Source organism: Pempheris klunzingeri, chromosome 22 (genome assembly GCF_042242105.1).
Source record: "Pempheris klunzingeri isolate RE-2024b chromosome 22, fPemKlu1.hap1, whole genome shotgun sequence".
Classification (NCBI taxonomy): domain Eukaryota; kingdom Metazoa; phylum Chordata; class Actinopteri; order Acropomatiformes; family Pempheridae; genus Pempheris; species Pempheris klunzingeri.
In genome coordinates, this window is record NC_092033.1 from 1,738,826 (window position 1) to 1,761,404 (window position 22,579).

At 42.8% G+C, this 22,579-nt stretch overlaps 1 protein-coding gene across 1 annotated transcript in view; it reads right to left on the reverse strand.

The window, feature by feature from the left end:
* Nucleotides 1–16,869, reverse strand: part of grip1 (glutamate receptor interacting protein 1) — a 38,733-nt gene extending 21,864 nt beyond the window's left edge. The window contains exon 1 of the mRNA XM_070854208.1: nucleotides 16,734–16,869. Within this exon, the coding sequence (XP_070710309.1) occupies nucleotides 16,734–16,869 (136 nt within the window). The remainder of the gene's footprint in view (nucleotides 1–16,733) is intronic.
* Nucleotides 16,870–22,579: the final 5,710 nt, after the last annotated feature.

Genomic DNA, 22,579 nt, shown 5'->3' on the forward strand with positions numbered 1-22,579 from the left:
AGCTGGTTCCAGACCATTAGCAGTTCACCTACCAGGCTCCAAAGCTGGTTACTGGTTTCTGTAACTGGTTCTGAAGCTCGTCCAGCTCATCTAACTGGTTTTGGACTTCTACCAGTTCTTTAAACTGGTTTAGAGCTTCCAGCAGTGCCACAAACCACAAATGACAAGCACAACATCTACAGACTGGTGTTGTCATTGACAGGCTCCCATGATGCATCTGTACTCACCCTCATCATCAGACAGCGCCACGTTTCCACCACAAAAATACATCTCAGAGCTACGATGCTAACTAACACTGATCCTCTGCTGTTTAAAGCCTTCTGGCCTCACTATCCAGCGCTAGCTAGCATGTTAGCATCCTCTGCTCCTGATGATGCTACTTATTAGCATCAAACAAAAGACGGCACGACTTCCTCTGACCGCCCAACTGTCTGGTTTGCAGTCTAAAGCTGCTGCTGAGAGGTCCGTCACGTCAGCCACTTCTCATGAATAAAGAAAGTCCTGCCAGAGAGAGCCGACCTCATCTGTGCAGCCACCAATCCCCGCGGAGCACGCTGCGCTCCATCTACGCCTGGACCAATCCCAGCAGCCCGCCGGTGATGTCATCACACAGACGGAGCAGAGCCATGAACCGTGACATCAGACCAATTGGGATGCAGAGATTTGATTGGATGGGGGTTTTAATTGGGTGACGGATGTGACTGGAGGATTTGGAAGCTCTGGAGATGGAGATGTGTGGTAGAAAACAAACAAAACCAGAAATATCCTCATTTTACAGCTTTTATACCAACTCCTGGAATCCCCTACAAACTATACGGGTTTAAATATATATATATATATATATTTTATGGGTTATTCAGGTGGAAACAAACATGAGAAATAGAACTAAATATAGTTTAGAAGGACAAGATGTGGGAAGATGCATGTAGAGGGATCAATAATGATTCATGGAAGGAGTTTTCTCTGTTTTGGACCTTTACCAGTTCTCCTAACTGGTTCAGAAGCTGGGCCAGTGTCTAATGATTAGATCTACCAGTTTGTTTGAGCGGCTTTAACGTTCCATTAACTGGTTTTAAAGCCACACCAGTTTATTTAACTAGTTCTGAACCAAAACAGAAATATCAAAAACTAATTGGTTTAATCCTTTTGGTTTAACCACAAACAGCCGTTCTATCGCTCTCTGCACACACACCAGACTACATTCACTAAAACAGGGATTTTAGAGAACAGGACAGAGGAGCTGCTGATCTACTGCTGCCTCGTTCAGTTAGTGTGTTTGTGTTCCTGTGTGACTTTAGTGTTCTAGAGGTAAAATTACTGTTTTCGTCAATGGAGTCTGGTGGTCACTGAGGCGATCTACAAGTCATTTAGACACTAAAATATGTTTTTTTTACCAGATTGAAGGGTAAAACTGTTTGGTGGCTGCTGGCTGAGGTGATCCACTGGGTCACTTTTTCTACCTACCAGTAATTTAGACAGCAAAATATGTGACAATAGGTTTAAAAAATACAGGACTTAGAAAACAGATTCTCAGTTTATGTTGATGTGAAACAGAAACAGCGATTCCTTACATGTGAATCTTAAAGAACGAGTGTGCTACAAACAAATCCATTGGTCACAAAGATCACTGCTAACGATAATAAGCGCAGGTCGCAGCCCTTCCAGTCGACATCAGAGGAGCTGCTTATAAATAGTTTATTAAATGAGTTTTGTCTAATTACAGCCGAGCGCAGCGTCGCCTGCTGTTTCTGTTGAGCTCTATTTCCTTTGGTTCTAGTCTTTAGTTCTAATCTGCTCTAGATCTACTCTACTCTGTGTCTGTTTGGTTCCAGCAGCTGAAACACAATGAGACCCTGAAAACACACACACACACACACCATAGCTAACTGAAGATGAAAGCCTCCTCCTCCACATGTAGGACAGCAGCGTTTCTCTCTTTCAGTCTCCAGCTACAGTACACACTGTATATACATATGTGTGTGTGTGTGTGTGTGTAGGTATACGCTTATATCTCTACACACACACACACACACACACACCAACATACTACACATTGTGTTGCGTTATATAATTTTAGCTGCAATTGTGTTCAAAACAAGGTCACACACACACACACACACACACACACACACACATACACACACACACACACACACTGGAGGTGGTGTTCACTTCTGATCATTACACTTCAAATCAATTATATATATATATATATATATGTGTGTGTGTGTGTGTGTGTGCAGCTGAAACAATTAGTGAATAATAGTTCCAATTATGTGATTTTTTTTACATAACTGCCTCAAACATGAACATACTGAAATTAAAGCTTTTTTTTTTTACATCTCTGTTTTTTTAATGTAATGTAGACGTTTTTTCCTTGTCTGGAGGTTTTAAGAAGATTTAAAGGTTCCTCACTGGCTTCAGGGCTCCTGCACCTGCACCAAAGTCAAATTAAACGATCTTTCAAGGTGCGTTTTAACACCTCACGCTCAAACTCAAATCAGGCTCCCTCTGACTTATATTAACGCAATTAGAATTTCAAGCACTTTATTTAAAATCTAAGCACTTTTCAAACCTCAGACCTTGAAAACACCACATGAAGATTCAAGCATTCTCAAGGATTTCCAGCACCGCGACAAACTTACAACAATTTACAGACAAAAAAAAACCACCTCTTTCCTGCATTTTCTGATATTTAGTGGATCAAACACATAAGAATCTAATTAATAGAGAAAACATGTGATGGTTTGGTGCCAGAGGAAGCTTCATGTGGAGCAAAGGTCATATATGTGGAGAAAACATGTCTACATCCATCTGTTAAATATTCCAACACTGCTGTTTCACAGCCGCTCGCTGAAATGTGTTTTTACTTGTATATTTAATATCCACTGAGAGTTACTGTAACACCGTGATAATCCATTTTTAATTATTGTACTTTAATTAACAGGATGTTAAAGTGTGAAACCTCAAAAACACAAACACACGTCTGAAACAGAAGCTAAATGAATGAATAAGAGCAGCTGGGACACTTTCTGCCTGCGGGTGAAAAAAAACAAACAGGTTTGAACAAATTAACAGGAAATTTGTGACAGTTGATCTGAAGGTAACATTTTGAAGTGAGCCAGACTGAACGCACCTTCACTGCTGCTCAGCTGCAGCGACAGCAGAGATATTAATAGAGTTAATGACAACAAAGTGTTTGATGAAGAGCTGCAGGAGGCTTGAAAGGGACTTGAAAAGTTATTATTGGATGTATAAGGGCGAGAAATACGCTTTAATTATTTATTATTATGACTGTTTTGATCTAAAATGCCAAATGTGTCTTTCAATTTTGTAAATATTTGCACACATGTTGGTGTCTAGCAGCCTTTACATTTCTCTTTTCAAAGCCAGACTCCATTGACAAAAACAGGCATTTTACAGCAGCCATAAAACACTGACAGGCTCAGAGTGTTATTCTAAGTGTGTGACAGCATCATGGAAAGGATCCCTACAGAGAGAGACCTGGAAGATCCTTTTGGTTTAACCACAAACAGCACACACACCAGACTACATTCACTAAAACAGGGATTTTACGTCACAGGACACAGGAGCTGCTGCTGTACTGCTGCATCTGTCATTTAGTTTGTTTGTGTGACTGGTGTTTTAAAGGGTTACTTTGAATCCAACACAATATTTGTGTAACACACAACAACCCAAACTAACAAACCAATCGAAGCAGCAGTAGACCAGCAGCTCCCGTTTTCTGTGAGGTAAAATGACTGTTTTTGTCAATGGAGTCTGGTGGCTTTGAAAAAAGCGATGAAGATCTGACTGGGATGCAAACAACCGGGTTCAGACTTAGTGTCCACTTGTCTAAAGCTCGGGGGAAACTTGGGTAAATTTAGCTAATACATCAAGAGAGAACTCGGCTCATTTTCTCATTGACCTCCATCCAATCACACTTCAGACCAATCAGACGCCCATAAAGACAAACTCGAGGCCTCAAAATGGCGGCTCACAAACCAACGGGTGACGTCGCGGTGACTTAAAAATAAAACATCCCGTCTAACTGGATTTAAAAGCAGTACTTTCTGGTTGTAGGGGTGTGTGTGTGTGTGTGTGTGTGTGTGTGTCTGGTCATGTGACCTCTGCTGCTGAAGGTCAGACAGCTGTTTGTTTAGTAACAGTAACAGAAAATAAAAATTGTTGAAAATATAATATTACTAAAAATAGTAATATATAAAATATAATAGTAAAAAAGGTTTTTAAAAATGTAAAAATAATAGTAAAAATAGTACAAGAATGAGTGTAAAAAATAAAATAAAAAGTAAAATTATCAATTAAGGAAATAGTAAAAATAGATAATAAAAAATAACAGTAAAAACTGTAAAGAAAAAAAACTCACTGAAATAGTAAAAAATACTCACAGAACATTTTAAAACGTAGTACTTTCACTGCCATCAGAGTACTTTTACTGCCATCAGAGTACTTTCACTGCCATCAGAGTACTTTTACTGCCATCAGAGTACTTTTACAGTGTAGTTTTTCTACTTTTACTGCAGTAGAGTATCTGAGTGTCTAATGTTTTCAGACAGATAACATCAGGCTGGTTGTACTTCCTGTTTCCTCCCTCCAGTCATTAGTGGTGGAACTCCTGCTTGTATTCAAACACCTTTATTGATTAACGTCTGTAACTGAAGCTTCGCTGTCTGAGCTGAAACACTTTGTTTTATCCAGAACACTGAACTTCAGCTCATTACCACAGAAAATATTCAGGTTTTTCTACCACATCAAACGACCTGAGACTCCAAAACGAGTGGGATTTATCAGACGTGACGGTGATCTGATCTGAATCTGATCCAGAATCAATCGTTTGCTTTTTAAGTTTGTTTAATTTAATTCTGTTAAATCATCTATAAACCTCCTGAACACACAGCTGTAAAACAGACAGAGCAGCAGGAGCGTTGTGAATATAGACACATAAATAAATGAGGATTAATCTACAAACAAAACTGTTTCTGATTAATTGATTATTTCAGCTCTAATAATAATAAAATAATAATAATAATAATAATACAAAATAATAATAATAATAATAATAATAATAACACAAAATAATAATAAAATAATGATAATAATAAAAATAATGAAATTTTTTTAAACTGTCAAATATAAATATCTTGGATTATATATTTTGCAATATATTATACTATATTTTCTAAATCATATATACTTTAGTATATCATTGTATAATGTTACACTGCTATATATCACATATGACCAAACATTTTACATATATCATATTATATTGTTACATTATATTATATTACAGTATATTATATTATATTACAGTATATTATATTACATTACATTATATTATATTATATTATATTATATGAATACACACAAACATTATCAGTACTTTATGTTATCTACTTTTCTGGCTTTGCTGTTGTAGTTTGGACTTTAAACTTTCTATTTTTATTTCTATTCCTGTTTTTAGTCATTTATTTTTTCACCCTCTCCATTTATCTGGATCTATTTCCGTCTTCTGCCTCCAGGATCGATGAATCTTCTCCTCTGTTATTTTTACTGGCCGTCAAGTATTTCTGACGTCGTGGTACTACTACAGTAGTAGAGAGTACTTCGTCCACCGAGCAGCGATACAGAAACACCTGAAGCTCCACACCTCCTCTCTCTCTCTCTCTCTCTCTCTCTCTCTGTCTGTCCTCCTTTCTCCCGCATGCTCGCTCTCCCTCGTTAATACACACCATGAATATTACATTCATGAAAATAAGATGCAATCCTCTCTCTCTCTCTCTGCTCACACTCACTCTGAAGGTCTCTCGCCCAAAGCGACCTGCAGAAATCGACTGAATGAATCCATCTGGAGATCATTTTCAACCTCACACACACTTAAAAACACACACATTAACACACACACACACACATTAACACACACACACACACACACACACAGAGCTGAATTTGGTCATACACAAGCAGCTCTCTCTCTTTTCAATGTCAGCAGTTTACACCAAATGACGCTCGACCACAAGCTCACACACACACACACACACACACGTATGTTGCACATGCAGACGTGCTCATCCCTCCATCACACACACACACACACACACACACATCCTCTCTCTCTCTCTCTCTCCCACTGTTCCTCTATGTCTCTCTACCTTTGTTCACCCTGCGCAGGATCTGGCAGCGACATTTAAACGACACGGCGATCATGGTGAAGCCGAGCCGAGCGTCGCCTCCCCCCCCAGCGCCATGCAGATGCAGCCGCCACAAACTACACCTCCTACTCCTCCTCTTCTTCCTCCTCTTCTTCTTCCACCACCTCCTCCTCCTCCTCCTCCTCCTCTGCGAGCGGACTGACAACGACGGACGACCTCGTCACACAGAAACCATCATGGAGACGCTTCCAGAGGCTCGGCGAGCGCGAGAGGGAGAGACGGAGCGCTGCAGATGTGAAGCTCCTCCATAAAATGAGGCGGCGGAGGAGGGAGGGAGGAGGGAGGGAGGGAGGCAGAGTCTGCGCAGATGAGAGGATGAAGAGGAGGAAGGGGAGGGGGATGATGGAGAGGCAGAGGGAGGCGGTAATGTGTGTCTGTGCAGCTGGACGGAGGGATGAAGGAAACAAGCAGGAGGAGGAGGGAGGTGGAGATAAAAGGGAGGATAAACAGATGGAGGGATGGATGGAGAGAATAAACGGTGACAAAACAAAAACAGACGAAGAAAAACAACGGAGGGGAAGAATAATAAAGGAGAGGATGGAGGGAAAGAAGCTGCTCATACTCCGAAAAGTACTAAAACAACACCAATACTGCTGCTACTGCAAAAACTACAACAAATACTACAACTACTACTGCGACAACAGATACTAATGCTGCTGCTAATACTCCAAAAACTACTACTGGTGCTACAAATACTACGACTACAGCTGCTGGCAGTAGTGTGTAGTATTCTACCACACCTGATAGTACTACGAAAACTAGCACCGCTAATAAACAGCGAAGGTGAGCATCAGGTGAATTTGTGTACCAGGCGGAGCTCCACCACAACTCTGAACACACAACAGAGGGCTGGAGAAAAGTTGGACCACCAGTAAAGTTGTACGAGGCAAGTTAGCGAGAGCATTAGCCCTAGTTAGCACAAGTAATAGCCACACTTAGCACAAATATCAGCCCTAGTTAGCACAAATATTAGCTCCAAGTAGCACAAGCATTAGCTCCAGATAGCATAAATATTAACCCCAGTTAGCACAAGCATTAGCTCCAAGTAGCACAAACATTAGCCCCAGTTAGCATAAGGATTACCCACAGTTAGCATGAGCTTCAGCCCCAGTTATGACAAGCATTAGCCACAGTTAGCACAAGCATTAGCTCCATTTAGCACAAACACCAGTCCCAGTTAGCACAAGCACTAGCCCCAGTTAGCATAAGGATTAGCCCCAGTTAGCATAAGGATTAGCCCCAGTTAGCATAAGGATTAGCCCCAGTTAGCACAAGCATCAGCTCCATTTAGCACAAACACCAGTCCCAGTTAGGACAAGCATTAGCTCCAGATAGCACAAGTAAAAGCCCCAGTTAGCATGAGCTTTGGCCCCAGTTATGACAAGCATTAGCCACAGTTAGCACAAGCATTTTTTCCATTTAGCACAAACACCAGTCCCAGTTAGGACAAGCACTAGCCCAAGTTAGCACAAGTAACAGCCCTAGTTGAACTGTTGAAGCCTGTAATAAACCCTTTGAATGCTGCAAATATTGTCAAAGATTACACAAGTAGTTCTGCAATATCTTAATGTGCACTTTGATGTTTTAAAGACACAAACTATCCAGTTGGGTTAAAGTGGGAAATATATATATATTTTTGATGTAGTGTTATGAACCAATAAAAAAGCAGCTCTTCTGTTCCCTGTGATGTGATTGGCTGCCAGCGGAGGAGGGCGTGTGCTCGTCCAGCAGGTAGTGAAGTGGTCAGACATGTGGGTCAGTGTCCCAGCGGCAGATTACACCGGATTAGTGCCACAGAGTGTGTGTGTGTTAAAGGTATTAGCAGTGATATTACCATAACTGCAGTAAAATGCAGGTCAACATGCAGCTCTCTCTCTCTCTCTCTCTGTCGGTGTCTCTCGACCACTCCTCACTGTAAACTCCCATTAGGTGGTTTAAATTGGTCGTTTTTTGACTGGGGTTTGGCTCAGAGAGTTTCTGACTGAGCGGGTCTCCTCTGACTCTCTCCTCTGTGCTGCCCCCTGCTGGTCACACTGTCCCCTGCTGCTCTCTGAGCCTGTCACGCCCCCTGCTGGAGGCAGCGAGGCAGCACAGCAGGAGGACAGCATGACTGCACAGTATACTGCGTTTATACTGGTACTACATACTGGTACTGTATACTGGTACTACATACTGGTATTATATACTGGTACTACATACTGGTACTGTATACTGGTACTGTATACTGGTATTATATACTGGTATTATATACTGGTACTGTATACTGGTACTTTATACCACTACTAACACTACTACAGCTCCCACCAGTACAACTATTACTACAAGTACAACTACCACAACAACTACTACTATTTGTAGTAGTTCTGCTCATCAGATGTAATAATAATGAGGTGATGAAACCCAACCTACTGCTGTCAAATCAGCCAGCCTCCCCCAAAACACACACGCGCACATACACACACACGCACGCACACACACACGCGCACATGCACACACACACACACACACACACACAGCTGCAGCGGTTACCATGGAAACAAGCTGATGAATAATTGAGGGGAGAGAGAGAGAGCGACCCTGCACCGTACAAAGAGTGATTTTGCGAGATGAAAGAAGTGCTCACACACACACAGATGCAAACACACGCACACACACACACACACACACACACACACACACACACACACACTCTACAGGTTATTATCACAGCCTCCAGCATTTTCAAAATAACCAAATCAGAGTACAACACTGACAGTGTGTGTGTGTGTGTGTGTGTGTGTGTGTGTCGACACCCACTGCCCAAAGTTAAACACGTGGGTTTGAGTCACCATGACATCTCCTTATGTAAGTGCACACACACACACACACACAGTGCTAATAACACTGTTCCAGCGAAGTGAGGAAGAGGAGCTGACGGATGTGTAAACCTTTAATTAGCGCTAACGGTCGCAGTCAGACTGACAAGGTTTGCATGTGTGTGAGGAACAGATGGGACCGACCGACAGCTCTGTAATCAACAAACCAAGAACACCTCCAATCATCACATCAGCTGCTCTTCGAGACGCCTGCATCACGCCGACCCGTCGCCCCAGACTCTCTGACTTCCTGTCTGTGGACGTAAATCTTTTAAAAACACCTAAAAAACACACAGTTTCATTTTTACTTCCTGAAAGTACGACGTAGATGTGCATCACAATACACTGAGTGAAAAGGCTTTTACACCTATTTTAAACTTGGGCCCTATTTTTACAACATTTTGGGCTCCAGATGAGTAATAAAAGTGTTTCCAAGTGTGTGACAGCATCATGGAAAGGATCCCTACAGAGAGAGACCTGGAAGATCCTTTTGGTTTAACCACAAACAGCCGTTATATCGCTCTCTGCACACACACCAGACTACATTCACAAAAATAGTGATTTTACCTCACAGCACACAGGAGCTGCTGGTCTGCTGCTGCCTGGATCAGTTAGTTTGTGTTATTGTGTGACTTTGGCGTTTCAAAGGGTTGATGGGTGAAGCAGTTTTGTGGCAAATAAGCTGGCAGATTGAGGCAGCAGTAAACGGGCAACTCCTGTGTTCTGCAGAGTAAAATCGCTGTTTTTGACAATGGAGTCTGGTGGGTTTGAAGGAAGCTCACACAGAGGCGATTTCTTGGACTAATTCCAAAACTTTTTGCACCTACAAGTCATTTAAAACACTACAATATGAACAAATACACGCCGCTTTGAAAATATGAGTTCTCCTTTAAGGAGGAATTAGTGCGGGAAAAAGGAAGAGGTTGTTCTTTAATTTAGGAGAACTAATTAAACATCATATGCAAATAATGAGGGGAAAGTGCTCTGAATCCCGAGACGCCTACTGATTAATTAAGGTGAACTTGTGCAGATTTGTGCTCTACTTCTTCCTCCCTGGTTGTGTGCGTTGTTCCCTTTGCTGTGGAGATAAAGCAGCAGCGAGGAACGCTGCCTCCAGAGCAAACCGCAAACCGCGGGACTGAGAGTCTGACACATTCACACATGGTGGCTATTAAAAAAAAGCAGGTGGGTGTGGTGTCTCTGTTATGACAGGACTGTTGACAGGCAGCCAAAAACATGAAAATAAAGATGTTTCTTTGCTTTTAACATATTCTGCTTCCTTTGATTCCTCAGTTTTACCCAAATCAGAACGAGGCCTTGATAAAAAAAAACGAAACAACACACAAACAAAATGCTAAATCAGAGCCCGACCCTCCCTTCAGCCGCCCGTTTTCCTCTTTAATCTCCATCATGTTCAACACAGGACCAGTTATGCAAATAAACCCCTTATTTAAAGCATTAATTAGCAAATTTTTCCATGTCAACAAGCTGCACATAACACATGACTCCTGTGAGTTGTGCTGGTCCGAGCTCTGCATCGCACCACATCATTTCACCTCATTAACGTGCAAATGTATGCATCACAATGTTTGAACGCGTAATGAGATCGTCGAGCGTGCTCAGAGAGTATGGCAGGCAGGCAGGCAGGCAGGCAGGCAGGCAGGCAGGCAGGCAGGCAGGCAGGCAGGCCGGCAGAGAGGCAGCTGTCTGGTTATAAAAGATGTAGAGAGGCCTTAAGGTGGGACGCAGGTGACATCACTGATGGAGGCGTGGCCAGAGCGGCACCTTTCACCTGTGGCCTCCTAAAATAAACTCCCTGATGTGGTTACAGAGCCAACAAACACCCCAAAACTCCACCAGATAAAACACATTAATGCTCTGATTTGTGACTGTTCATCAATAATATACTACCAATATTTAGGAGTGGGATTTAAAGGGTTATTTCAGCAACTTTGACCCTATTTTTTTTTGTAGTTTTGGGCCGATAAACCAGGGGTGGAGGAAGTGCTAATATATCGTACTAAAAGGGTAACGTCAGTATTTTTAAACCCCTTTATAGGGACAAAAAGTGTTGGAACTGGTCCAATCGATCACCTCAGACAGCAGCCACGAACAACATTATGGAAAGGGTACGAACTAAGCCTTTAAAACAGCAAAGTCACATAATAATACAAACAAACTAACTGATCTCCCCATATTATTTGGATATGATGTTTAATTACAAACACGTCTTCTTGTCTGCACTGATTCCTTCTTAGAGGAGAACAGGTAGATCACCTCTGTGAGAGCTCTCCTCAAAACCACCAGACTCCATTGACAAAAGCATTAATTTTACCTGGCAGAACACTTAAGTCACACAAGAACATGATTGATGATGATTACCTGATTGAGGCAGAGGTAGACGAGCAACTCCAATGTTCTGTGAGTTAAAATCTGTGTTTTTGTGAATGGAGTCTGGTGTGTGTGCGATATAACGGCTGTTTGTGGTTAAACCAAAAGGATCTTCCAGGTCTCTCTCTGTAGGGATCCTTTCCATGATGCTGTCACACACCAAAACTTTTTCATAAATAATAATAAAGTCATCTAGACTCCAAAGTATATCCAAACAAAGGCCTTCAACATCTTCGTGTTACTGGGAGGAAAAAAAAACCCAATGGCGGACAGCGAGGTGGCTACAGTGGGTGGAGTTAGAGGAAGTCACATGATCAAGAGCAAAATCTGAACTGAGCGTTTTCACAAACATTCACTCAAAGATGGAGCAGGAGAAACAGAGGTTGGTTTGGCATCTCTAGACACACCAGGGACACATATTTATGTTGAAAAGTGCAATTTGCATCATATGGGGCCTTTAAAAAGATCAGAGCTACCCTTTCAGCAGCAGTTTTGCATTCAGGATTTGACTTATAGTGCAAAAGTACTACCAGAAACTGTAAAATACACAGTGGGATGGTTTCATCTGTAACTATCAGCTCCAGCAGGGAGAGATGTGGTGGAACAGAAGCAGAAAAAGACATAAACGTGTGCTTTATTGGAGTAAATGCACTTAACCCACAAGAACCTGTTTCTCCTCTAAGTGAAACTATGGGGGAGATAAAACAGACTAAATGGACCAAAGGAGCTCATTTCTGATCTATTTTAGAGACATTTTAGAGTCCAACATCTGAGATGTTAAATGTGTGTCATTATTCTTTTAAACTGTTTCATTTCACAGTCAGGACAGGTTCATATAATCTAGGACGGGATTAGAGCTGTTTGAAACTCACCTTCAGCTGGTTGTGTCACAGGTTCATTACAATATACATATATTTATTTACTATTGCCTATTTTCAACTGTTGTTTTCTTTATTTCTTTTTTCTATTACTGCCTCTGTTGCTGCTGTAACATGTAAGTTTCCCCCAATGGGGGATCAATAAAGTAAAAGTCTAAGGTTTTAATCAGGCAGACCACCATCTTGGAAATGGTCACTGGGTCACATGACTGCACCAGGAAGTTTAGTATCTGTCACTGAGGGACTTCCTGGGTTAAATTCAAGGATAAAAGCTGTAAAGGGACATTTCCAGAATATTTTAAAAGGTGTGTGACACCTTAATTTTAACCTTACGGGTTAACATCAGGTCCTGGTCCACACAGACCGACCCCCCCCGCTGGGTTTCCCACATACAGACTGAAATGAGCGACAACTGGGGCTTAAAACTCAATAAAATAAGAAGCATTGAAGCAGGAGCGTGCAATTAGAGGAGGAGGAGGAGGATTAGAAGCTCGGCGGCTGCAGTTAGAACTAATTCAGAGCTTTTCCAGGCTGCTAAAGCTGCTTCAGCTCAAACACAGGTTTAATAAAGACGACGTGAACAGAGCGACAGCAGGGAACGATGAGGAAGTCACCCGAGGACATTAACAGAAAAACTGCAACCAGGAATGTTTTTACACAATCGATCATCAGAATAGTTTCCAGTCTGAGTTTTACTACTAGTGTGACACAACCGGACCTCAGGCTAAACTGTCTGCTTGCATTCTGGGTAATGTAGGCAGCAGGTGGAATAAAAAAGATGACGTCTCTGGTTCTGCTGCAGCGATTCTGACCCTTTTTGGTTCAAACTGTCGTTCATCAAGTGTTAAATCTGTGGAGATCTTTTTCTTTTTATTATTCTTACTAAAAATATTTTTTTACTAGTTTTTCTGTTATTTTTATTTTTTTACCATTATTCTTTATGTTTTTTACTGTTATCTTTAACCATTATTTTTAATTTTGTGAACTATTTTTACTTTTATATTTATATTATTATTTCTTTACTTTTAGTATTTTTACTATCATTTTACTATTTATTTTTGACTTATTTATTTTGTTTGTTTACTTTTTTTTTTTTACTATTTTCACAATTATTTTTTCCTGATATTTCCTATTTATTTAATTTTTTTATTATTTAATTTTATTTATTTATGTTTTTTTATTCTTATTATACAGATATTTTTACTAAATACTGCTGGTTACAGCCCACTAGTGACAACCAACCGGGGTTAAACAGGCCAAACTCGGCGAAACCAAAGCCTGAATAAAAAGACAAACAGGAATAAAATGTGTGTGTGTGTGTGTGTGTGTGTGTGTGTGTCTCTGGGTGAGCCAGTCAACCAACCTTAAATCGCCTTCATATAGAATCACACGCTGTGCTAAACACACACACACACACACACACACACTGCTAGCTAGTCGGTAGCTGCGAGAAATGTCTCTTGGCAGCTCGGCTACACACAGTCATTTTCCACATAGGAATAATAAAGTTCAGTGACACTTATTAACACCCAAACACACACACACACAGAGAAAATCCTGTTTTAATAACCAGGGAGAGAGTCACACCGACATGCCTCCACAAAGGAGTCGGCTTTACAGCATTTGTGGCAGCAAAACAGCCAAATTTCTCCCCAAATATTGAGCGAAGTGCCGTTAATCTGCCGGTCCGGTTCATTCAGAAACATCTGAGACAACAAAGTGAATCCTTTATCGTACGCTCGCAGCTGGGAGCGCTCACAAACGCTTTAATTAGTGTAAACAGTTTAGTGGACGGCGAGTTCAAGTCCTGACGGAGATTTCTCTGGGGGGAGACAGATGGAGTTCACCCACGAAAACTAAAACACTCCTGAATCTCATTTCAGCTGGGCTCATTTCAGCAGAGTGTAAATTCAGCAGATAATAAGACGCGCAGGGGAGTTCGTGCGTTTAGCTCGGAGGAACGTGACGAATAAATACCAATAAATACTTTTTCCCAGCAGCACGACGACACGCACGAGATCAGACTGAGCCAGTGCGTCTTCTCAGCTGTTCGCTCAAAGGCTTCGGGCGAATTTCCAATACTCTTCATCTATTTTAGTCGTTCTTTGTGTTGGTTGGAGAGCTGCAGCAGCCAGTCCAGAGGTGGAGAAATGATCAATAACTTTAATGATCCATTAATTGCTCTTAAAAGAAGAAAGTCCAGCTGAACTTCTTTGGGTTTTCAGACAGAACAAAACACCTTTTCAGTACAAAAACCAGAACCATAAAACCAGTACAAACAAGTCAAAAGGTACAAGACAGAACGTGTTGCGCTGACCACGGCTCCCACTGGGGACTGTGGAGACTAACTGGCCTGAGTGGGAGGCCAGGGACCGGGCGGAGGTAAAGGCTGAGCTTGGCAGAGATCACAGGATGAACTCCACTCGTTTTTTGGGGGTTTTTTTGGCTGCATTTTTGCATCAGTTTGGCGCCGTATTGCAGCGTTTTGTGCCAGATTGCATCAACACAGAAGGGGCAACTGAGGTTCGTGGGTGTTTTAGCGTTTAGTGTTAAACTGAGAGTCCTGAGAGTTTAAAGACGAACTGTTGACGGCAAGAAGCTGTTGGCAAGTTCCTGTTTAAATCAAAGTGAAATGAACAGAGGATTCATTCTTTTTGCAGCAGAAAGCTCAGACTTTGTTCCTGATGTCATTAAATTATGTTTTAGATATTAGATATATAAGGCACTAAGACTTTTATTAGTTAATTGGGTTTATTCACTTATTTACTCTTTTAGTTGAGATTTTAGAAATATGAAGCGTTTGAAAATACACCTGCTGTTACATCACATCCTCACTCACCATTCACACACCATTCACACACCAGTCACACACTTCGACACGCTGACGTAGAGGAGAAGGGGATCGCCATCTTGGTTTCATCTGGTTGGTTAGGTTTGGGCATGACAGCTGCTGGATGTTAATGTCTCCTTTAGACTGCTGAGTAAGCGTCTAACATCGGCTAACATCGTTACCAAAACTGACAGCGCCAACACCAAGCGAACCGACAAACACTCCAGATGTTGTCCAGGCCGACGCAGAACTCTGAAACGACTCTTCTGCAGATTTGAAACTAACTCTGAACAAACTTTGTCATCTTAAGAGCACGTTGTCTTCCACGCTACGAGCAAAGACGTCCAGATAAACTCCTGTGGATCTGCTAAAACCAGAACTAAACCAGCTGCAACGCAAACTTCTTTTATAACCGACCAGTTTAAAGTTAAATCGTACAGAGCCAATGAAATTCAGGCAAGATTGGAGGGATTTAAAGTTCACTGTATATGTTTGAGGACACTGCGAGGCTTATTGATCGCTGCAACGAGTAAATCGTGTAACTACGAAGGTTGTGCTGCTCTATTTGTTTGGAGCAGGCGGCCAATTCTTAAAAATGCAGCTCTAAGACAATGAAACCACAACACTTCCTCTTCACCTCTCTTCTATCGACTCTACTGTCTCATGAGGGGAAATAAATACGGGAGAAATATTAATAAAAACCTAAAAAATAAACCCGGAATCAGAAGCAGGATCATGTACAGAAGATCATCAGAGATCACGTAAAACAGCACATTAGCTCAATAATGTGAATCAAACACGGCATTTAAATCAGAATCCAACATCTGGAGCACACCTGATCACAGTAGATCCACTAAAAGAGCTTGTTTGATCCACTGACAGGCTCAGAGTGTTATTCTAAGTGTGTGACAGCATCATGGAAAGGATCCCTACAGAGAGAGACCTGGAAGATCCTTTTGGTTTAACCACAAACAGCACACACACCAGACTACATTCACTAAAACAGGGATTTTAGAGAACAGGACACAGGAGCTGCTGCCTCCATCAGTCAGTGTGTCTGTGCTTTTAAAGGATCCAGAGTTAAAAATACAGAAGTTATTCTTTAAGGGATAAATGAAGAGATTCCTCGAGCAACAATCAGACCAGTTGTGTGTGTGTTTGAACATGTGTGTGTGTGTGTGTGTGTTCCCCACATTGTCAACATTCCTTTCCACAGTCAACACTTCCTCCCTTGTCATTACCCACAAACCACCTGGCCCCCCGTCACCTGGATACCTGTGTGTGTGTGTGTGTGTGTGTGTGTGTGCTGTAACTGAGCAGCGCTTCGCTAACGACCTTCATCTATAATACAAGACCTTTTACACACACACACACACACACTCTGGGCTACTTCTGCTATAATCTGTTGATAAGCTCCTCTCTCGCTCTCTGCACTCATCTCATACCTCGCTCGCTCTTCCGGCAGAACAATAAAACAAAGCCCCCCTCTCTCTCTCTCCCTCTCTCTCCCTCTCTCTCTCTGTGTTCCTCTATGGGACTCACTCACTCAGTAGGTGTGTGTTGTACTTGCTGGTGTAGTAGTAAACGTCTTCGTAGCCTTCCTGGTAATCGTCATCTGCCCGGTACCTCCTCCCTCGCCTCCTCCTGCCCAGCAGGCGCAGCAGAGCCAGAAACCGCTCCATCATCACCCCCACCACCACCGCCGCCGCCTCCACCACCACCACCGCCGGGTCCGAACTGGGCCGGGCCAAGCCTGGTCCGGGCTGAGCTGTGAGCGTACAGCGAGGCTAATAACGGCGAGGGCTAGCGGAGAGCGTTATTCCACAGAGACACAGAGGCAGAGTGGGATCAGGTTTCCTCCTGCCTGCTTCACACACACACACACACACACACACACACACACACACACACACACCTCTGGATGCATTCACACACACATTATCTAGCCTGTAACACTCTCTCTCTCTCTCTCTCTCTCTCTCTCTCTCACACACACACTCACTCACATGCTCTTTGTATTCTCGGCTCTATCTGCAGCCTCCCTCTCCTCCTCTGTTCCCGTCTTCTTTCGGCTGTTGGTGCATCTAGCCCGGGCTCAGCCAATCAGAGCGCTCGCAGCTCACACACACACACACACACACACACACACACTTGCTCGCTCGCTGCTCTCGCCCTCTAACACACCACTCCTCCATCCCAGCACTGTGTGTGTGTGTGTGTGTGTGTAAATGTGCACTTGAGTCAGCAGAGAGAAGAGATGAGCTTTGTTTCCTTCATTAGCTCCTTCCATCCTTTGTTGCATCCTTTCTTCCTTCACTGCTTTTCCTCCCTTCCTTCTTTTGTTCCACTGCTTCCTTGTTTCCTTCCCTCCTTCCTCTGTTTTCTGTGTTCCCTTTACTACCTTCCTCTCCTCCTCCTCCTCCTCCTCCTCTTCATCGTTCACACACACTTCATTCCAGTGAGGGGGAGGGGAGAGCTCTTCAGGCAAGTGTGAGTGTGTGTGTGTGTGTGTGTGTGTGTGTGTGAGAATTCCAGAGAGTGGTCTGTAATTGAACGCTGGGAAACAAGGAGAGGAAACAAGGAGGAGGAAAAAGGAGGGGGAAAAAGGAGAGGAAACAAGGAGGGGGAACAAGGAGAGAAAACAAGGAGAGGGAACAAGGAGGGGGAAACAAGGAGAGGGAACAAGGAGGGGAAACAAGGAGAGGGAACAAGGAGGGGGAAACAAGGAGGGGAAACGAGGAGAGGAAACAAGGAGAGAAAACAAGGAGGGGAAACGAGGAGAGGAAACAAGGAGGGGGAAACAAGGAGAGGAAACAAGGAGGGAGAACAAGGAGAGGAAACAAGGAAACTAGGAAAAGAGAGGGTAGGCTAGAGGAGGGGGAGGAAGAGGACAGAGGAAAAGGAAGAAGAAGAGGAGGAGGGGAGGAGGATGAAAGGAGAATGAAGGAAACTGGGATGAAAAGGGAGGAGAAGAAAGGATACTAGGAGAGGAGAGAAATGAGGGGACACTAGGGGTGCATTCCATTCGGCTAACTCCCTCTCTTCCTCTCTCGTAATGGAGGAAGACGAGGAGCGAGGAATCTCGGGAGCGTCCCGAACGCTCCTGCGGTCAAACTCTGTTCAGCGATTGGTCGGCTGATGTGATGTAACGGGAACAGGAAGAGGAACAGGAACAGGAAGAGGAACAGGAACAGGAAGAGGAACAGCAGCGTTACCGTTACCAGAGTAGTTCTCATCACCACGGCAACAGCATCCACACTTAAACAAGCCAGTTTAAATGAATAACGCTCTGCCGACGAGATGCTGTTTTTTTTTTTGCACCAGGATTAAATCCCACATCGCTGATCTCTGATTTGCTTGTTGAAGAGTTTTATGGCTCCAACGAGCTGATGTGATGTGGGCGGTGCCCGCTAAGGGAGCCGACCAATCAGAGCAGACTGGGGCCTTAAAGAGACAGGAGCTGAAACGGAGCGTTCAGGAAGTAGGCGGTGTTGAGCCTGGGAGCATGTCTACTTTAATGTTGTTCTGTTTTAGGGGAAACTATTTATTCGTAAAATAAAAGCAGTTTGCCGCCATGTTTCTGTGTGTTATCGGAGCAGCATTGATCAGGTATGAGGTGTTCACCCATCCTCACCCCTGTGGGAGGAGCTAAGACGAAGGTGAGGAGCGCGAGGAGACACACGGTGGTATGTAAACACCTGATCCAGGTCGTGACTGACACTGGATAGACATAAGGAGTGTTTTGACTGTGTTGACTAAAACTGATCATAATCACATGACTGAACTAATAAACATTTACGTTAACAGGATAAATTAGGAGGCACATTAACAGCTTCTCCGTGGCTCCTTTCTCCAGCTGCTCCTGGGGAATCCCGAGGATTTCCCAGACCAGATGGGATATATAATCCCTCCAGGTGCTCGGCGTCGGCCTCGGGGTCTCCAAAACCCTCCAACACTCACTGCCAAAACACTCTGCTACAAGTAAAAGTCTGTGCAATGAGGAGAAGGTAGTTAAAGTGTTAAAGTAGTGATTATTTACTCCACCACTGATTGTTTGGTCTGTAAAAACAGTGGAAGTAATGAGAAAGACCAACAGTCCAAACCTCGAAAATCATTAAAAACACATTCAACATCTGAGAAGTTGAAAACCAGGAAACCAACACAACTGAACCTCAGACTCAACTTGCATTCTGGGTAATGTAGGCCATGAGTCCAACAATATCACAGCAGGGAAACAAGGGAGAGCATTCACTTTATTTTTACTATTACTTTCTTATTTAGTTATTTTATTTTTTAAACAATTTTTACTGTTATTCTTCCTAAAAGCTGCTTGCTGCAACCCGCAAGTGAAAGCCAACGGGGGATAAACGGGTCAAACTCGGCCAAATCAATGCCTGAACAAAACGTCTGAGGACAATGTCACAGCAGTGAACCGCTAAATCTGTAATCCACTGATTGTTTGGTTTGTAAAAGTGGTGAAAATGGTGAGAAAATGGCGTCATGATGAGCCAGAGCAAGTCTAAAACCTCAGAGGAATTAAAAACACATCAAAACCATTAAAATCACTCAAAGGAAAAGCAGCAAATCTTCCCATTTAACAACCACAAAATGATTTTATAAAGACAAATGAAACACTGCAGCTGTTGCATAAACTGTTGGTTAATTAACTGTATTTAAAAAAAACACAATATTTTATATGCTTTGTGTGCAAATCTCTTCATCTGTAGAGCAACTAAAGCTGCGGTAAGAAGAACAATGTGGTGTAGAAGGAGGAAGGAGGCTCAAATTTGTACTTAAGTGCTTGAGTGAATGTAATTAGTTACACTGACAGGGAGTCCTGAACCACCTCGACTTGTCCCTAAACCTGTTTCCTAACTGTTGGAGTTAATAAATTAGGACACTTATAAGCTGGACGGAGTATTAAAATATGCTGAAAAGTAGCCGAAGCCCTGCAGTCTGACTCAGTGGATGTGATCTGCTGAGATTAGCCCGTCCTGCCGGGTGATTATTGCACCCTCCTTCTTTCCACTGAACCTTCTGGTCTCAGTTTCAGGCAGCGTCAACAACGAGCTACATGCTAATAATGGCGAGCCATCAGCTTTATGAACAAGCAGTGAAGGATTCTGCACCTGCACTCCGACCTTTTAACTGGACTGAACAGATTTCACTCTTTACTCTCGAGTAGATGACTGGAAATAAAAAGTTGTTGGGCAGCAGGAGCTTGCTGAGCCCAGTTAGCGGCGGGCCGAACCAACGTGTCCGTGTCGACCCCGCATGGGTTAGTGAAGGGCTGGCACAATAATTTGGCTCCATATGGGCCCCATGTGGGCTGTTAATGAGGCCTCGGAGAGCTACAAGTCAGCCCCATGTGGTGCAATAATCTCCAAAAGACCCCGAGTCTAATCACAGTGTCCGATTAATAGAGTTAGGGTAGTGAGCGGAGAACAAGTGTCGGTAATCACCTCATCTGAAGGATGAATTTGTTAGTCATAAAACCACTGACAGTCAACGTTAGTTTCTTTTAGCTGTTTTTTATTGTAACCGAAACGAATTAAATCTCCAAACCTGAAGGAGGAAGTAAATTTAACCCAAACCGCGACATTTATCCTGAAACCTAACCAGTTTATTTCTGTGCCTAAACCAAACAAAGCCTCAAAAGTAACATATGTAACAATGTACATGTCTTCATATTCCCAATAAGTGTGAACAGATCGTAACGAAACTTAAAAAACGAGACCTTTCCCGACTTTCTTGTTTCCTCTAACAGATTTTCCCAAATACCTGCTTCCCTACAGCACCAACAGTGTGCAACATTAGCCAAAACTAGCTTAGTAGCGCCCACCACAACACGCAGTCCGACACCAAGTCCACACAAGCACAGAAGCAGCATTGATCTGGCGTTAGCTGCTTTCTAACGCTAGTTGATTAAATAATTTGAAAACAGCAAGCTAGTTAGTAACATGGATGGATTTTCATTGGGCTTCCTTGCTTGCTAACGTTGCCGCTAGCAAAATACCATATGAGTGGATGTGTTAGTTGGCTATGTTGCCAAATCATTTTACCCGCTAGTGTGATCCATAATAGTAACTTAGGTATTATGACAGAGTTCATTTTAGCCAACAACTTTTATCCAACTATAAATGACGCAACAGTACAAAGAGCAACACAAGGCAGGAGCAGCCAACTAAGCTAAGTTAACGTTAGCCAGCTAGCTGTAGCTTAGCTACACAGCACTGATCTGGCGTTGTTGTTTTATAACGTTAGCTGTAATTTGAAAATAGCAAACTATTTGATATCATAGAAGGACCTTCATGTGGCTTCCTTACTTGCTACCATTATCGCTAGCAAAATGCTATCTGAGTAGATATGCTAGTTGGCTAGGTTGCCCAATTATTTCACCTGCTAGCACGATCAATGATACCAATTTATAGATTATGATAAACTGTGTTGATTTTAGCCAACAATAAGTGACACAAGGCAGAGGCGGCTAACTAGCTAACTATAACGTAAGCTACATGGCGTGGATGTGATGCTTTTTCCCTTGTAGTGTTAGCTTAAAAGTAATTTGCAAACAGTAAGCTAGTTAGCATCATGGAGGGACCTTTGTCTGGTTTGTTTTCTTGCTAGCGTTATCCCTGCCAACATACTGAGTGGATATGTCAGGTGGCTAGCTTGCAAAATGACTTCACCAGCTAACGTGATCAGCGACACAAACTTGCGTATTACGACAAATGGTGTTGATTTTATCTGATTATAAATGATGTAACTGTACAAACAGCGGCACGAGGAGCTAACTAGCTAACTGTAAGCTAATCTAAGCTAAGGTTAGGCAACTACGTGGCATGGCTGCTTTGTAACGTAACGTAGCCAAGCTTTGAAATAAAACAAAAGAGAATAAAATGAATAACACTGGTTGGATCCTCGCTCTCCCTGTGAACTGTACATGTTCTGCATTTCCTCCCTCTTCCCTGATCCATGTAGGTTACCCAGCTGACAGCAGCAGCCCATCCAGCATCCTCCCTCATGGGCATGTTGGCTGTGGAAATGAGAAACCGGCAGTCTGTGGAGAGCAGACTGTGATCAGAATATTATAATCATGCACACAGGAAGATGGTAAAGCAGGTCACTGTGCGTTTCATCCCAAACATCAAGACAGACGCCATGACGCTAAAAACGGGCTCAATCTGTTGGTCTTAGCGGTCAGAGGAAACACACACACTCCTCGCCAGCTTTTTAAATATCAAAAACAGCACAAACGCTGCGCTCACACCTAACCGGCTCGGTTCAAACGGGCGTGTTTGCCTGCTCGCGGTGTAAAAGCTGTTCAAACACCTCTCGTGCAGTTTGTTTGTGGTCTGAAACCAGCCAGGGGGATTTTGCGATGGCAGATAT